At 38.8% G+C, this 18,315-nt stretch overlaps 1 protein-coding gene across 2 annotated transcripts in view; it reads right to left on the reverse strand.

The window, feature by feature from the left end:
• LDLRAD4 (low density lipoprotein receptor class A domain containing 4) overlaps window positions 1–18,315 on the reverse strand; it is a 254,135-nt gene that overhangs the window by 180,304 nt on the left and 55,516 nt on the right. For both annotated transcript variants that reach the window (XM_017819440.1, XM_017819439.1), the window contains exon 3: window positions 772–1,230. In XM_017819440.1, the coding sequence (XP_017674929.1) occupies window positions 772–811 (40 nt within the window). In that variant the 5' untranslated portion in view covers window positions 812–1,230. The remainder of the gene's footprint in view (window positions 1–771; window positions 1,231–18,315) is intronic.

An 18,315-nucleotide genomic window follows, 5' to 3' on the forward strand; every position in this document is an offset into this window, starting at 1 on the left:
AGCTGGCCAGCAGACGTGGAAGTAAAGCAGCAGAATCTTCTGATCCTCTTCTCCTTCTCCCACATCTCAAATCAGAAACCATCTCAAACTGTTAAAGCACTGAATGAACTCCAGCAGACTTTACACTAGAGGGAGCTTTCCTCAGAAGGACGCATCACCTTGGCATCCTCTTTCTCATTACATTATTTTCAATACATCTACAGGGAAATACACCAGATTCAGTTGAAATAGTTATCATTTAAACCCTCCAGTTTTGCCAGTTCAAGCATTGCAGCAGGTCAATGGTGTGGGGCAGGAGGGAGTACAAGGAGAGGGTACCTGGCAAGTTCTGCCCAGAGATGTGTTCTGGCCGACAAGATAAAGCTCAGCACTGACATGTTACTGAGAAGCCTCGGGATATGAACCATGTCCATCCTGCAGCCCCACCAAACTCCCGTGTTGAGCTCAAGAGCAACTTTATAGATTACATTTTATATTGACTCAAGAGACCACTCAGAGTTAAGCTGTTAATGAGTACTTTAATGAGGAAAGCTGAGTTAAACCTTCCCTAAGGCTTGTGGCCATCCATTTCAGAAGGCTGAAACCTAGATAACTGTGTTCCTCACCGCTAATACAAATGTTGAACTGGTCTTCAAGTGAACTGTTTTAAAATATTATTTAAACTGAAAGTACTACAAGATGTTAGCAACAGTCAGGACTTATTCAATTTATTTTCTAAACTCCAGTATACTGTCCCAAAACTGTAAGCTGAACTAGAACAGAAATCCTTACCTGTGAAAGCATTTGTGGCCTGAAAACCAGCTTCCTGCATACTGCTCTCCCAGCGAAGCTTGAGATTCCCGTCTCAACCTGTCCTTACTGGAGACAACTGCTGAGCTTGTTGCTGTCAAGTCACTTCCATCTTAGCTCGTCAGAGTCCATTTCTCTTTCCATTTCCATATTTGGCACCATCCAGTTACCACCTGATCCCAGGTCTTTCGATCTGTACACAGAAGGGATCTGGACTGAACCTAAATAGGAAGCGTTGGACAGTTCCATCAACCAGCCAGCCAGAGGATCTGTGCCATGATGAATGTGAAAATGAAGCAAATCGCCTCTCAAGACTTTCTTTCTCTTTTACAATTAAGTTCTAATCCTGTGTTCATCCAGCAACATTTTTTCAGGTCTCAGCCAATGGTGATGTTCAATTGTCTCTCCTCTCTTGTGCTCCTCTCCCCTCAGGCACACTCACTGAGAAATTAAAAAAGAAGAGATTATGTTTCCTGATGACCTGTAGCAACACTAAAATTAACAGACTCCAGGGAACAAAAACCCAAAATACATTATCAGGGATTGATTGTACACATTAAAGGAGATCTTCAGAAGGCAAATCTTGCGATTTTGCTGAGATGCAAAGTGTGACCACACAGCTCTTTGAAGTGCAAAGAGGAACAGTGCTGAGGGTGTCATATGCATCTCTGAGAACATGATATGATTTACATTTCAAAAGCCATATTTAGCAGAGATGGGGGCAGCAATACAATAACAAAATTGCAGTTAAAAGGGAAAAGGAAAAATACTAAAGGCTCTCAAGTCTAGTCTATTCAAAATCTCAGTGAAATTATTAGCATTTCACGGAGCTGCTTCCCTCCTTTTCTGGAGCAGGAAAAAAGAATGCTGTGTGCCAACACTATATATGCCATTCTTACAGTCTTCTGTGGTTAAAAACCTTTGTATGTCTTGCTGTGGATTATCAAACTTTTTATGTCTTGCTGGTGCTTATCTATTTAAAATCTCAGTTGTAAAACAGATGACGCAATTCAGATGCCTTCAGACATTTGGTAAGGCTAAAAACACCCACAGGCTACACAACAGAAAGGTGGTTACGTTTTTCTTGATGCTGCTGCTTCTGCACAGCATGGATACCTGCAGCTCACTGAAACCTACGGTTGTTCCACAACCAGTTTTTAAAAACCAGGATACAATTAGTCTCATGGGGTGAAGGTAAACAGCAGATAGGCACGTGTTTAGGGAGAAAATTATTTTAGAAAACAAATAAGAAAGAAAAGAGGACTTGGAGGAGAACCCGCTCACTCCCCAGACATCCTGTTCCCTCACATAATGATGCCTGGCTCGCTATCTCCCAACTCAGTGGCACAGTCAGGTTGAAACTACATCTGTGATAATCTTATGACCTACTAATGGATTTTAGATATAAGTCCAGCCAGGGCTTGCAGTACTGGATTGGACTCAAGGTCCCCCAGCGGGAACAGCCCACATCAGAGTATGCCAGTGTCACTGCCAGTCCCAGCACCCGCTGCTTCAGAGAACAGTGCAAGACCCAGCTCAGCAGGCAGGTGTGAATAACCCACCACTTGCTACCCAGCCACTTCACCCTTTACCCTGACCTGCCAGATCTAGAGACTAGCTTATACCTGAAGTTAAGTCTGAATATCCCAGATGGTCCATAACTGCAGAGAGGATTTGCACGCTCCTTGGGGTACAGTCAGCCGGGCCTCAAGGGCTTCATTAGGAATCTGCCTTTGGGGGAAAAAAGGATCTCTTCTCAAGTGTGCCACTGAAGCCAAGTGAGCGTGACACCTGATGAATGTCATTTCCCTCGGAACACCGTGAATGAAAGCTAGCTGCTATCAAAGACGAATCTTAATGATGTTGCTGCCTTTTTTTCCCTCAAATTTTGTTATGCCAGTATTACTGAAGAACACGCGTTTTTGTCTCAAAACACAGCACAGGAATGACTGATTAGTTACTTGTATTCAAATCTAGCAATTTGCATTCAAATCAAATGAGGTTACAGAACAGATTTAAGATGTTTTCCCAATTTCTTACCCAAACATCTCAACCTAATAGAGAAGAAAGTGGAAATTAAGGAGAAAGAAAAAAAAAGCCTTTACATGTAGTATCTTCTATCAAAAAAAAACCTGCAAAAAAATTTTAGAATAGTGCTTAAAATGCCATTATTCCTGAATGTTATGTAGGTCCTTGAGATGCTTTTTCAACCCTTTGAAGTGCTCTATGCAACTAATAACCATTTCATATGAGGTTATTTTATTCTAAAATACATACAATTGAGCAAGTATAATATACATACACAGCAGCACATATTTCTTTTGAGTCTTAACATTGTGCTAACTGTTCTGTAATGACTACAGATAGATGCTGCACTCATTTCCCAAGCTTTTCTCTAGAGGCCCGAGTTTCTTCTATATTTATAAAAGCAGGTCCATATTTGCATTCACATTTCCAGTCTTGTAACTTCTGATTTTGATTTACAAATCCACAATTTTGATGCCTTCTATTTTCAACATTATCATCTCCCCATCTTACAGATGCTCACAAGACGTGCACTAACACCTTAGCATCCAGGGAAATTCTCCTATTGTTACACCTCTGCAGTAGATATAATAAATCCTGATTCTTAGAAGAGTAAAGTATTTCCTGAAAATTAACATTTTATTAAAAGAATAATTATTTTCCACATCTTCAACTGTTCTGCTGAACTAGTTAAGAACCCAATAGTGCTGAAGAAACTCTATGACACTTATTTCAGTAACCACTGCTTCTTCAGACAGAAAGATGTAATTTTAATAACATTACAGGACATCGAAACACTTACAGAGTTCATTCAGACCTGAACATTTAAAAGATAGTTTTAAACCCACTGCATCAGGTTTAAGTCCTCCCTTAAGGACTCAAGTGAAATTAGATACTGATATCTCTTGATTGCCCTAAGTGATCATTTTCTATCACTGCAAAAGCACTCTTCTCCTCTGGCAGATAATGAACTCAGAGGTGGCTGGCAGAATGTAAGGAACTGGAGCTTCTTGGGCCTCATCACAACTTAAAACCAAGTTCAGTACTTTTAAAAAAATTCATATTTACAGCCATGTAGGCTATTTAATGATTATTTTCATTAGGCAGACTTTAATCAGTCCCATTTGCACAACAATTTCAAGTTTCTCAGATTACAAATGCATTCAGATGACAAAGCAGCCCAGCCCATACCACAGTAAATCAGGAAAACAGCAAATTCAGCACGTAGAGCTATGACCTTTCTATTGTACTTCACATTATGCAGAAATTTTCCATTAAAGCTGAGCTTATGTTTAAAGGGAGGAAGTTTGTGTTTGTTTCCTAACAGACTGGCATGTTTGTATGCACGGAATGGGTCAGGACCTCTGCTGACACATTTCAGTGTGGCTCAGCCAGCTCCAGTGAAGTTATGTGTTTATCCTTTTATACTAGCGTGGTGCAAAAATGCTAAACCAACTTGCTTAAAGGGTCGAAAAGTGAAAATGTGTATCTAAAAAAGAGAGCAGAAAATAAACAGTACTGGTAGAACTATAATAAGGTGTGATCTTTGATATCACTTTTATTTTTCACAACCTGCAGAGACCCCAGTGAGAACACATCCCATTATACTGATTAGATGGTAAGACAAAATGAGGACTAGAAAGACCAGAGATTTTCACTTTGCTCCATCTGTTGCCTCCTTTCCAATTGCAACAGAAACTCTGCTTCCACTTCTGCTTTTATTCATCCTCTGCAGTGTTATATGAGTCTCAGAAGCAAACCAAAGCAAGCCATTGTGTTGTATCAATATGTAGCTGTGCTATAAAGATTTTCAGCTATTATCCACTTACATGATGGAATACCTAGAGAAAAATCAAATATATTTGTTTTCAGCCTCTCCACTTTTCTCAGATTTGGTCCTGGGAAAGACACCAGCATTTGAACCTCACACAAATTGCAAACAGCAAATATTTTGACTATTTAACACCTTATGTAATCATACTCTCATGGTATATTTAGCTAATAAACCTGTTATTTCTCTTTTCTAAACATATGAAGATGCAGCATTAATAAAGGGTCACTGTAAAAAAGAATCTGAGAGAGCAAAGTAAGCAAAGAGTACAATTAAATCCTGCGTTAATATCTACATTTTATGAAGTATTGTGCAATCATCAGCCAGGACCAAGCTTGGAGGAACTTGTACTGAAAGAAGAAGTGAAATACTGCTTTTTCCAATACTGATATTTCTGTAATGCCTCGAAAAACTCAAAAGCACTGGCTGACATGCAAATACTACAGACTGGGGTTTTTTTCCATTTCCTTTCTCTATATACAGTCTGTTTCTCTGGCCACATGCTTTTGGTTCTCACACAGGCATTAAGAACTCATCGGATGTGCTACCAGAGGGGCTACAGCCATGGGAAGCATTTCCCGTGATAGCCCTTGGCATCCTTTAGGATGCTAAAGTACAGCATTTCACTAAGGTGTATAACACATTTCCTAACAGGACTATCTGCAGAGTAAGCCCACACATTAACATTTTTGAGAAAGTTACTGAACAGCTTGTGAGCAGTGGTTTAATTTCATTTAATCAAGGGAGGACTTGTGCTTGAATTTCTGGCTTTCAGGTGAAAGAAGAGTAAAAGGGGAGAGAGCTTGAGCTACCCTGCCCTGCTCTCACTGTGGTCGCTGCAGAAGGCAGGTGCCGACAAGGGTCCAGACCCCAGTGGGAGGTTGGATGCTGCCGGCACCGACCCTCTCCATGGATGAAAGGAGGACAGAAGCAAGGTGGGCTGAGCTGGCAGCATGACTCCAGTTCAACAGGAGATTTAAGCTTGTCTCCAAATTCAAGGAAATAAGTCATCTCATTGAAGCCCAGACAAGTACTGAACTATTCACATGCTTAAACACTTAGCTGAAGTAATGTCTATACTTCCTATATGTTAAGGTAGCATCGACTTGGATATATCTTTAAGGTATCTTTTCTGGCTGGAAAAATACTTGCAATATTTTGTTGTTACAAAACTGGGTTTTTAAAAATACATTTTAAAGTTTGCTAAAGCAATTTAAAATGTAGCACTTGTGCACACATATAGCTCACCTCTCCAACTCCTTTTGTACTTACCAAGTTTTCCAGGCCTTGGTTTTGCTTCTCATAGAGATTTTAAACTAGATATATTAATATCTACCAATCATACCTAATCTTTTTCAGTGGTAAGGCCTGCATTTTACTGTGTGATCCTTATTTATTTTATTTACTTCTACAATTTGTCTTTCTTCCAAGATAGCATTGCATTAGTGCTAAGTGAATCCTGGTTCTTGAGAAATCCATAACTCAAAGACCACTTAAAAAACTCAAGGTGACTTCCACAGGAGACCATACGCAAATCAAACAGAAAACCAGATGTTCAAAATATGTTTATCTAATTGCATCTTTTTCACACACACATACTCACATATAATGTTTTTACTTTCTACCTTCAATGTTTGTACAGGTCAGTTGTGACTTTTCAAACAGCTGCTGTATTTCACTTTTTTGGTGCATTTCAGTGACATACAAAATGAGTTTGTATGTTAAGTTATATCTATTTATATTCCTAGAGATATTTTCAGATACTCTTAAGCTTGTTTAGGAATAGTGTCCAAGCTTCTTCTTACTTCATTTTTGTTATAGCACTCAACCAACAGAGGACAACCAAAGTGAGGTGTAGTCTTTCTGCATTAGCTGAAGCAGGAAACTGGTTTTGAAAAGAGGGCATACGGCCAAACCCCAGCAGTATTTTTTCTAGCCTGTTAAGAAAATGTTCTATAAAGCAAAATATATCCCCAATGCCAGCACCCACTGCAAAAGACACTACAGACAAGGTCCAGTTTAAAAGAAAGATGATGAATGTTTTGGTACAGACACTTCTTCTCCTCTTCCTCCCGTTTATTTCTTTTTGGAATGAAGCAAGAAACTGAACTGATGAAAAAAAAAATTGGTCTGTTTAGTAGCTCCATGACAAAGTGAATAGCCTCTAGTAATCAGTAAGGTATATTTCACATGAAAAAAATCCTATAAATAACTGATAACACAAAAGAGAATGACACATTTCCTTCCATTAATCTTGTTAAGTGAAATAATTAATTTGGGTCCTCTATTTTCTATCTTGGCAAACAAACTAAAGAGCCATACATTTTACTATGGCTGTGCTGGCAGAATGCAGTAAAATCCCAGCAGAAAACTTAGTACTAAGATCTTTGTGACAAGCTACTGGATTTGGATGAGATAATTATTGGGAGAAGTTGTACAAGCTGTGTTTCACAGTGCAAATAAGAAGATTGTATTGTTTATTTTTGGACCTTAATAAAACTATAATTACCAGAAGCTGTCAAGAGAAATCATTAATCATGTTGCTCTATGAACCTGACCAGTCAAAGAAAAACCTGAGCTCTGAATTTTATTTGCCAAAATAACAACAAGGTAGTAAGAGCAGAATCCAGTCTCAGTATTTTTGCAGAGGAACAAAGGGTTAATATTTGAATTTGCAGATGGCTGGTAATAGCAAAAATTACACTAAACAGATTGAAAAAAAGATGACAAGTTTTTGACTGGTGTTTCTGTGACTTGTATGAGAAATGAGCAGTTGCCAGAAACCATGGGGATTCTGCATATCTCAAGACTTCAAGTATCCAACATCCAGCTACACTCCAAAGGGTATTTAGCAACCCTGCACACCACTGGAAAATCTGTGGTTGTGAGTCACAGCTGCAGAACATGACCACCCTGACAAGCAGCAGTAGGATAGGGAAGTTACTCACTTAACTCTGCTGTGCCATGTAGGATGTGTGAGCAAGGAGGTAACATCTTAGAAGAAGACAACATGGCCACTGCCGATTTGCTGTTAGACCATTATCAGTGTGGAGCCATGCATAAGATGAAAGACACAGTTCTCTCCTTCTCCACTCCCACAGAAACCCACTGCCGCTTCAACAAAATGTTTGTTCTGGCTCCCTTTCACCTCATCCTGAGAACCCACTACACTGACATAATCACTGTATATTGTTTACAAGCTCTCTGCTTCCCAAGTGTGCATCACACAATTCCCAATGTTCCATCAGCCTGTGCAAGCTGCCCAAGCTCTTTATTTAGGTTTTTAGGTGTAACAGGAGCACATGGTTATTGCCATCACCACCGACACATCTTGCATAAGAAAAGCAAATGGGCAGTGCTTCTCTCCTGCAGCAATTATGACATATGTTAAATATACCCATCATCCCTAGCAGATCCAGTGGCAGCCTTCCACTTTCCACTGATGGCATCTTCTGGGCGAGGGCATCACATCCATCATAGAAAGGGTGCACAGATGATACCAACCTCTCCCACTGCATTGGTTAGAGCAGCCAAAACTACTATTACACACAATAAAGATACAAACACACATACCTACTCTGTTCATAAAAAACAGACTATGTGGATCTAGCCAAGCTGCACTTTGTTTCTCAAGGCAGAAACATCTGTACTCTGATTGTTCTGGAAAGAAAATGCAGAAGACATTATCTCTCGTGAAAATCTCAAGCAGCTTATGGACATGGAATGGCACAGTCCTCCCACAGTGTTGTAGGCCGTGGAAGTAAACATACATGGCAATCTGAAAATTCAGATTAATAGAAGGAGTTATTCAACATTACTCCAATTTCTGTCAAAACGTTTGGTATGAATGAAAAAGCACAACACAATGCTCCTTTTTACAGATGCAAAATGCAGAAGAGAACAGTGCTAACTGCAATGAAAAATGAACTGATGCTGAAGAGCCACTCAAGGGGCATGGAAGCTGCTGAAGAACAAAACTACTATCTTGGAGAATATAACTACTCCTTGTACAGCCCTTGGGTTTGCTACATACACCTCTGGGAAGTGAGCATGCTCAGCTACTCTCAAGAAGGATATAGCATCCTATGCACTTGGGCCCTCTTCTGCTAAAGAGTAAAACATGAATTATACAATTGAATTAGCATAAAGTGCCACCATATTATTTGAAGAACCACTGATAAGAATTTTCTAACTTTCTCAAAGGCTGTATCAGTCACTGCAATTAAGGTCCACCTGCTGTGAACTGTTCAGGAGGGCAAGGACCATAAGAGAAAAGTCCACTAGTATTTTATACACGTTACTACACAAAGCTAGTTCTGGTTTCCTGTGAATCAAGCCATGCCACAGAATTTCATGTGGTTTATTGACAGTGTCTCAGGAGCCAACATCATCTGCGTGCTGCACGAAGAAACACAAATGAACATTATCCAGACAAGCAATACTCAATTTGAAGAAAATGTTGACAGCACTGAGCACATCAGCTGCAGGGTGTTCCCAGCACTACTGGGAGACACTGGAGACATTGGCATTCTGCAATATAACTGCAGTCTGTGCAATTCAGTGTATGCCTCTTCTAACCTAAAGAAGGTGTGCAGAAACTATTTAAGACTGCACATATCTGTTTCACTTTTAGTATAGCAGAAAACTTGAAAAGATGTGTGACTATATCCAGAAAGGACCCTTGTTATAACAAATACCTTAAATTTCTCCTATAAGAACTGCACCAGATTTTAGATGACTGAAAAATCCTGAGGTTTGCTGATCCATACTCTACCAGTTTCGATTTTCACACTAAACTACAATCTACGTGAAGCAAAAAGAGTTTTAACCTCCTGTTTGCATCTGTTAAGACCAGGTCTCCATTTTGACCAGTATCTTAAAAACCCGATAAATTTAAATAGCATCTCCATCATGCTGAGCTCTGAACTCAATTAAACAATCCAGAGACCCAAAACATTGCTTCAACATCATCTCCACATGCTCTGCTTTCCAGAGCATCTACTTGAATGTTATCCTCTGAATGACACTAGATAACTAGATTAATATGTCTCAGAAGCCATATTCAAGCAAAACTTTATCCTATGTCCATGGTGGTTTTGCCCATGCCAGACCAAGGAAAATGAACTCTGCTTTATTAGTAAATAATCCAGACAACACTGAAGAAAGTGCTCCTTCTGCATTTACATGCGTGCACTTCTAAGACCACAGTCAATGGGGCATAAATAATTGCCACAGCAAATCTTAGTTACAACTAATAACACAATTTTACTCCAACTTTCAACACGGAAATGAGGAAAGGAATAAAATAATGGGTTAACGTTTCTTGTATTTTTCTTGGACTTGGTACATTGGACTTCATATTTCTTGGCATGTTATTTGATCTCTCCAGGCTTCCCATCCTGCCAGTAAAGTGCATATAACTTCTACCTGTGGATTAAGGAGCTATAAAATGCTTAGGGAACAGAGGTGTTGCTGGTAAAACAGACAGTAAATGCTAAAGCAGAGTTTTGATTCATTTGTTCTTGAGAGAGTATATCATTATGCAAATCCAAACCAACTCTACTAGCACCATAAAATCATGCCAAAGAAACTCTTTTAACAAAGTAACAGGTCAATGATTCTTTATTTTCAGGTAATACCAACAATACATACTCTGCTTTAAGCCTGGCCTTCTTCAAAAAATCTGTTGGAAAACCACTGACAGAACACAAAAATTCACAGGGAGAGCACAGTTGGAAAGCAGTATCCTGAGGTGACAGGCTAAATCTCATGTCCCAGAGAACTACACAGTTCATTCTCTACAAAACTCCCATTATTCAACATAGAAAAAGCAAAGAGGCTATTTTTTCTTGTGCTTGGAGGACAGCTTTTTACATAAACAAACTGCATAAAGGCATGGGAAGTACTGCTGTTATCAGTTAAATCTGTGAAATTCCCTAAACTGAGAAGTTCTTGCTTAGCATAAATGTAAGAGAATTTCAACTCACTCACTTCAACTGTAATTCTAAGAACACCATGTGTGTGTTTGCATAACCTAATGCCTTACCTAATTTTTTACCAATGTTTTTTAATAACAGATATATTTTAATATACCCTTGTATTTTAAAACCATTCTTGCCGGGCTCATACACAATGTCTGCCTGCAACTGAGGTATGGAACTGCATGGAACCGAAGTCTGTCAGCAACACAACACTGACAGCACCCTCTTTAATAATGGGGGGGGGGGTTGACTAAACGAGTCAAAAATTGGTATTTTTATCAAAGAAAATTGGGTTGGTTTGTTTTTTTCAAGAAAACATCCCATTCAACTGTTCTCTTCTCATACTGTCTATGTATTTAGGGAAATCTGACCTCTCTGGTTTTGTGTTTCACAATATCCTTTTAAGTACAAAGCCCATAGTTTACTTTCAAATATCCATAAGATTACTGTGTGGTATTTCAAGCCTACGTGTCAGTCTTCTCCCCCGCCACAACTCTCTGCAATAAACACAGATTCCTATAGGAAGGGCCTACACAGTTGTAATTTATAAATAATTATGAACTGTAATTAAAGCTTCACAGCCACAAACGGAAACACTGCAATCTCATATTAGAAGAAAATAATGATCTTTGCAGATGAACAATCATTATCTTCCTTGTTCAGCCAGAGTTGCAGCTTTGTATTTTCCAGCTGTTAACCTATCATCAGTCTTACTATAAACAAAAGACTACTTTTTGCCTTTTTTTCCTTTTAAAACAAGTGGAAAATATAATGACAGTCTGACTTTGTCCCTTTGATAATTAAGCTTCCAATATCATGGAATGTTCTCTAACAGGAGCATCTGCATGCTGCATTGCAGCCCTACGGCTAAGAAAGTATTGGACTTATTAATAAAATAGAATAAAAACCCAAACATCTGGGCATGAAAGATTCACGGAAAGGGAGAAAATGTTTTCCTTTCAAAATATTCCAGAGACAGCAAATCTCATCCAAATAAAATGTAGTTTTTCTGTTGAGGAAGCAGCTGGAACCAATGATGCTGATGATTCTTACTGCACTATATCCTGCTGCAAGACACAAACCTATTTAGAGGAAACAGAGAGAAAAGCAGGAAAATCCCACCTGTAATAATCTACCACACAGTTAAAAGCTCCTGATAGTGCAACCCATTCCCATGCCCAAGGAACAGGCAGATGGGTGTACATAAGTTCTTTCTGCTAACAGCGCTGGCAGAAAAGGGCTTCATATCAACACTTCAAATACTGAAAAGAGAAAACAGGACAAAAATAAAACAAGAAACACTAAGATCCCAGAAGAGTTAAATAGCTAGAATTTTGGATCAACAATTTGAGCATCTTATATAACACAGTTCATCATATGGTACCCAGTCACTCATGCATCAAGAGCAGAAACTGGGTTAACTACGAAATTTCTCAGAAACAAATTGAAACCTTGATTTTAAAACACTTCTAAATGTGCCAAATACTTCAGTACACTGTTCAAAGTTAATTACCATCAAACTAAATATCTATGCTTCGCGTTCTTTTTAAATGCAAAATCCGTGGGGTTGTATTCTGATCCTGCAAATGGCACTGTCTTTCTGTAGGGCTATGCAGTATTTCTTCATATCCCTGACCTAAGGGAACACGAAGGTGTCAGAAAATGTTTCTGAAGGAGGATGGTCATCCCAGAACCCACAGGTAAACTGGAATCTTCCGCTTGGCAATGACACGCAGACTTGACTGCACCATCCCACCTCCGGCTCAAAGGGATATATACACCATACGCCAGGGACCACTGCCTGCCCTCCTATCTTCTGGGACAGCAGACAAACATCGAGGGCTACTGCCACTGAGGGAACAACCCCAGAGGAACTGCACCAGGTCTGTCTGCCAATGGCAAATGGAAGAATTTTTTTCAGAGTCCCATTTTATGGAACGAATAAATTGCTCTCCAGTACATGCATAAGCTAGCAAGACTAATCCTGATTTACCTAGACATTTTTCTGACTCTTCTTACCTCTTTTAGCTTAACGCTCGTTGTCTTGGGTTTATTGGTGCTCTGTTTTTAAATAACATGCAAGAAAAAACAACTAAAACGATGCAAAAAATCTGTTCCCTATCATGATGACAGAACTAAAACCAAACCTACTAACCCCGGCATGTTAATTCAGTACCCATTACAGATCTGTAATGGGCCATTTTCAATCACCTATCTTCACAGTTCTAAAAGTCAAAGGTTTTGCCCCTGTTACATCATGTTATACATCAAAATACATGGATGAGCCCCCTTTTTTCTGTTGAGACTTCATGAGATGATGAAGCACTACATTTATTTTAGAGTTAAAAAAAGGCTCTGGGCTTTTTTATTAAAATCATACAGAATTCACAGGGAAAAAAATTATCAAATATGCATTTGCAGAGAGAACTATGGATTTTTAACAAATAACCAAAACAAATTTACATTGTGGCTAGAAGCAAACACGCCAGTTCAGAGGGGTATTTTTTTAGTAACACTATCACTTCAGGAAACTATTAAAATAGCACAAACTTAAAAGCAGCATTGGCAAAAACTGAATACAGTTCAACTCCAGTTTTCAACTGAATGCCTTTTTTGCACGCATATGCTTTGCCTTCCATATTCAGGCGCCAAACTGCACTTATAACAAATCTGAACTGACAATGCCAAATATTAATTGAAACACACAAGAGAAGTTGGGCAATGCAAGAGCATTTCATAGAGAAGTTGATAGTACTCACAGCTGGGATAAACCTCCACCCCTACAAGTGAGAAAGGGGTCTAGTTTCCTGATTTTATTTTAATCCTTCAAAAACCAGACAAAGCTGCTAAATTAAAAAAAAACAAATAACACTGGAAATATTTTCCTCATCTAAAAAATCTTTCTGTTCAAAGCCCATGAACAGTCTGCCAAGTGGTGATATCAGGGGGAAAAAAAGTTATTTTCATTCTCTTAATGAATGAATACACATTCCTTGTCCCAATTCAGAGGAGCTTTCTTGCAGCCTCTTTATATGTCAGCAACATGCAAAAACCTCTCATCACTGCAAGAGTACGCAAAGAGTTGCTGAAAACTGTCTGTGTATTGGTGTACAGAGTTGCGTGTAAATGTCTTTGTAAAAAGCCCTAGGCATACCATGTCTGCAATAAATGTTCTTTTAGGCCACTTCATGGCATCTATGCAGACATTTTTCTGCTTAAAGAGAACACTAATTTACATTGAAAGAAAAAATAACCTCACAACAATACGATGCAGTCCTCGCCAAGTGGTTTTGCTCAGATCCATGAATGGAATAGAGGGAAAGCTACAAAAATATCAGGAAATAAACACACAGCATTGAAATTAAAATCTGTTAGCAATACCTCACATCTAACTTTTAAAATTCAGACTATTCTCTATTATTCCAGGTAGCTGGATGAAAAATTCCCTACTTCACTGTTATACATGCTCTGTAGGAAAGCATGCAATGGAAGTTAAGGCTGGGTGGCTGAGGGGTGACAGCACAAGGTGGCCATCAGCCACTTGTCAAAAAACATTCGCTTATACTTGGTTTTGGGAAGGCAAAAAGATCATCTGAAATGGAGGAGCATCACTCTGTCTCTATTTCCAACTGATTCTTGGCTTCTTGGATGAGCTCATCAATAAAACATCACTGCTTGTAACAGCCATGTGGTCCGTAGAGAACTACGTTAAGATTATGGATGTCACTAAAAAGGCATGGCCCTCAACTATTTTCCAAACATATTATGTAAACAAATGTATATATTTCTGCAACCAGCTGAATCACAGCAGTAGTAAACTTTTAGTTTTGTTTCCCTACCGAAGTTTTTAACTTCAAAACTTACTTACAATCTGCAAAGTACACTATAACATAGCGGCAAAAAAAGCACACCTCTATAATGACAGTGAAACTGTAAAATGTAACTGCTGTACCTATTCCCCTTAGGAATGCTGCAGATGTTGGGCAAATGCCCTCTGCTCACATGATTAAAACAAACAAATCACTCACTGTGCTGAAACTTTATAAGCTCTTCTATTATCTTTTATAGCTTAATTTGAGCACTGAGAATATCTAGAGTGCTCTGCAGCACATCAATAAGAGATAATTTGCTTTATAAAGTTTATCATTATTACTGTACTGCCTGTGTCAGCTCATCGCAGTCAAGTGTGGGGGTTTTATTTTAAAAAATTTTCCTTAGACCAAGACTTGACTTTTTCAGTAAATGATAAAGGTGGTGGTAGTTCTTGAGGTCTCTTTCACAGGACTGCTGCTATTTTCCATAGAGACCGTTACTAATAAAACTGCTGAAAGAATCTTCTCTGAAGTCATGAAGCATCATAGGCTTGACTGTGCTACTATTTCCTTCACTACAAACAGGGGTCTCTGAAGTCTGAAGAGTGTTACTAGAAATTAAGAAAACAATACTGGAAGCAGCAGCTGGCAAACAAGGGAACTTTCTAACTTTTAAACAAACTCTAGTGTTTCATACAGTAGTCTGGCTACTTTATAGCTTACATCAATCTTTATCCTGTAACTAGAGCTGAACCTGATCTGGATTCAGCCATTTGCAGGGTTTGAAGACAGACATGAAAGAATACACACAGGCAGCAGAATCCAGACTGATACCAGCAGCTTTCACCATCACCATAACAATCCCTTAGGGCACAATCCTATTCCTCCTCTGTAACAAAATCTCTGCGCTAGTGAATGTGCTAACACAGCTGTAACAGTATAAAGGTCCATAACTGGGATGGGTTGTTTTAGCCCCTGAGGCACTATCTTACCTGGAGTCAACTTCCACCTCAAGTTTCCTGAGGCTGATGGAGCTGCCTGTACTAGTGAGCCCTTCGTGGTCCCTAGTGCCCAGGTGGGAAACACAGGTGAGACCCAGTCCCTCACCCAACTCCACCTACTCCCAGGAAGGATCCATGGGGGGTATCATCAGTGGGGACCCGATGTACCCGGAGCCCACCCAAAGATGTCCATCTAGATGTGGAGCACAATCTGTAACACAGCACAAGATCAAACCCTCAGATGATGATTACGGCATTTCAGAAGCAACACTGCAATGCTTTTTTTTGCCTGCATTTTCCCAATGTATGATGCTGAGCATTGCTGGTGTGTTCATGCAGGATGTGTTCATGTTGGATCTGGGCCTAAATTTGTAAACAAACTATTTCAAGTGAATCAAGAACACAAAGTGTTTTTGAAATCATACTGACTGGCAACACTCTTCCATGGTTTTTTTTCTTAGTGTATATTAATTGCGCTGCATCCCAACACATTACCCATGTTGGGTTTCTCCCAAAAGGGGTACAAGAAAGGATGGGAAGCACATGCAGGTTTGCTGGACCATCAAAGGTAAATAACATTTTTTTTTCCTTAAACAGTGAAAAGAATTACTTAAACTTTCATTTCTTCATAAAACTTCTTTGAACAGAAGTTATTTACTCAATTAGTTCTAAAACCCAACTCCCTAAGCAAAAAAATGATTGCTTAAGTATGTGGAATTAATATTCTCCACTTAGTTGCCAGAATACTAACTCATTTTTAAGTGTAGAAAGCCCTATAAAATATAACCATAAAATCTCACTCAAATCATTTTAGAGATAGGTAAATGCAAAGAAATTTTTCCTCTATTTCTACCCAGATCCTTGTATACTCAAGAGAATGCAGTCAATTGATTAAAACTAATTAAGAAATCGCTCTTTAACTTTTCTAACATGTGACTAAAAATAATACACACACATTCGAGAAGTAAAAAAAAAGCTAAAAAGGTGGCCTTTCTAGTTAGAGTCTGATAAGGCTTGTGAAATTTCTCCATTGGCTCTGATACCTTTGAACAGTGGAGTCACAACATTGTGACTGTATTGTGTTGACAAAAGCGTGATAAAACATTTCTTATTTTGATCAAATTCTTGAAGACACAGTACAGAGAACATTATTAAGATTTTCAAATCAAGTTCCTAAAAATGATCATGTCATCCCCAGTCTATTTGGGAATATGCACTAAGCTAATCAAGCTGACAGGTGTTGCAGCAGAATTCAACACAACCCAAGTCCTGCTGTTACTGGAGTTCAGCAGTCCAGAAGCTCAGACCTCTTCATATTGATTTTGTCTTCCCAGTACTCCCCAGCACAGCATTTATTTTAAAGAATTTATGCTTTTCTCACAGTCCAGGATAAAAATGCCTTTGGAAATAAAATATGCATGTCTGATACTGCCTTTCCTCCTTATCCTCAGCACACGACCTCAGTCTTGGTTTAACAATTCTCTTCAGACTCTGCTCTTACAGGAGAACCATGTACCCCTCAGGGGCTTTTAACAGAGTTCTTTATTGCATCAGTTAGATGTGGGTACACTTAGGTGAGACAAGGAACACTTTAATAGTGTTTATTGGTAGCATTGGAAGGTTAGGAAGGAAAAAACAAATTTCTGCAAAATTTCTAAACAAGAAAGGACCATAATCTTCTCAAGAAAAGTTTGCCAGAGTACCTCCTTTTCACTCATGAAAAATATGCCTTATATTAATCCCATTATTGTAAACTTTGGGGGCATTTTGACTAAAATAAAACACACTGGAATGTAGGCAACCAGCATGGAAAACTTCAGTCCAAAAGTTAAAGACATGTGAAGTGATATGCAGCTGAAAACAATCATACAATAGCAAATATTTAATAAAGAGCAGTAGTTGGATTACACACAGTCGTTTTACAGTTTGTACATGTGTATAGTTCACAAACATTCCCTTCTCACTTTTGGAAGCCTGTAGATTAGCAAAGCTTCCATGGAAAACTTCTACGAGAAATATTTCCCCTAATAGCTAAAACTTTCATTAATATTACAGAAAAATGAATGCCAAGAATATGAGTGTAAATCCAGAGACAGTAAACTAGGTAGTAATCAAGACATTATTCTTATATGAACACACACAACCTATCCAAACACACAGAGAGAACCCACGAGCTGTTTACAATTAAATCTGATGCATTTCCTTGTACGTGTAAAATATGTATGTGGAAGATTTGAAACCTCTGAGTTTAAAAGCCTGTTCCTGTCTAGTTGGGACATTCAAGAAGATCTTAAAACCTCAGAGGAGGAGGCTTTCCCCAGAGATGTTCCCCAGAAGAAATAACATACAAGGAACAACACTAACGTATTGTAACACTAATGTAGTCTATTACAAGACTATGCAAAAGAATTTTAAGAACTGATTTAATGTGGCAAGAGTGTAGTTTTTTACTCTCAACAGATAAGGATGTAAAACAATCTCAGGAGTATCCTCAGAGTATTCTCAGTAGCTGTCACCAAGACCAACATGGTTAACAACCACCTTGCAGGCACTGCATTTTCCACTCTCACAGTACAGGAGTAGGAAAAAATGTAAGCTACACAGTTCCCGCTGCTTTTAGGGTGAAGGCAGACATAGATGTTGTCAAGATTCCGTTGTGTCGGCATGACAACAAAATTACTGCAGAGTCCACTAACCAAAGACAACAAATTTCAAAATTTCAACACGTGAATTTATTCTAGTTAGAAAAGTGGGAGAAACAGGATCCTCCACATCTTGTCAAAAGAAAGGGCAAATACTTTTCTGTCTTCTCATGAGGTTAGTCATAAGAGAGACTGCTATGACAGGCAGAGGAACAGGTATGCCTGCCTTACCAA

The sequence above is a fragment of the Lepidothrix coronata genome, unplaced genomic scaffold (assembly GCF_001604755.1).
Source record: "Lepidothrix coronata isolate B3197 unplaced genomic scaffold, Lepidothrix_coronata-1.0 Scaffold75, whole genome shotgun sequence".
In the NCBI taxonomy this organism is placed as follows: Eukaryota; Metazoa; Chordata; class Aves; order Passeriformes; family Pipridae; genus Lepidothrix; species Lepidothrix coronata.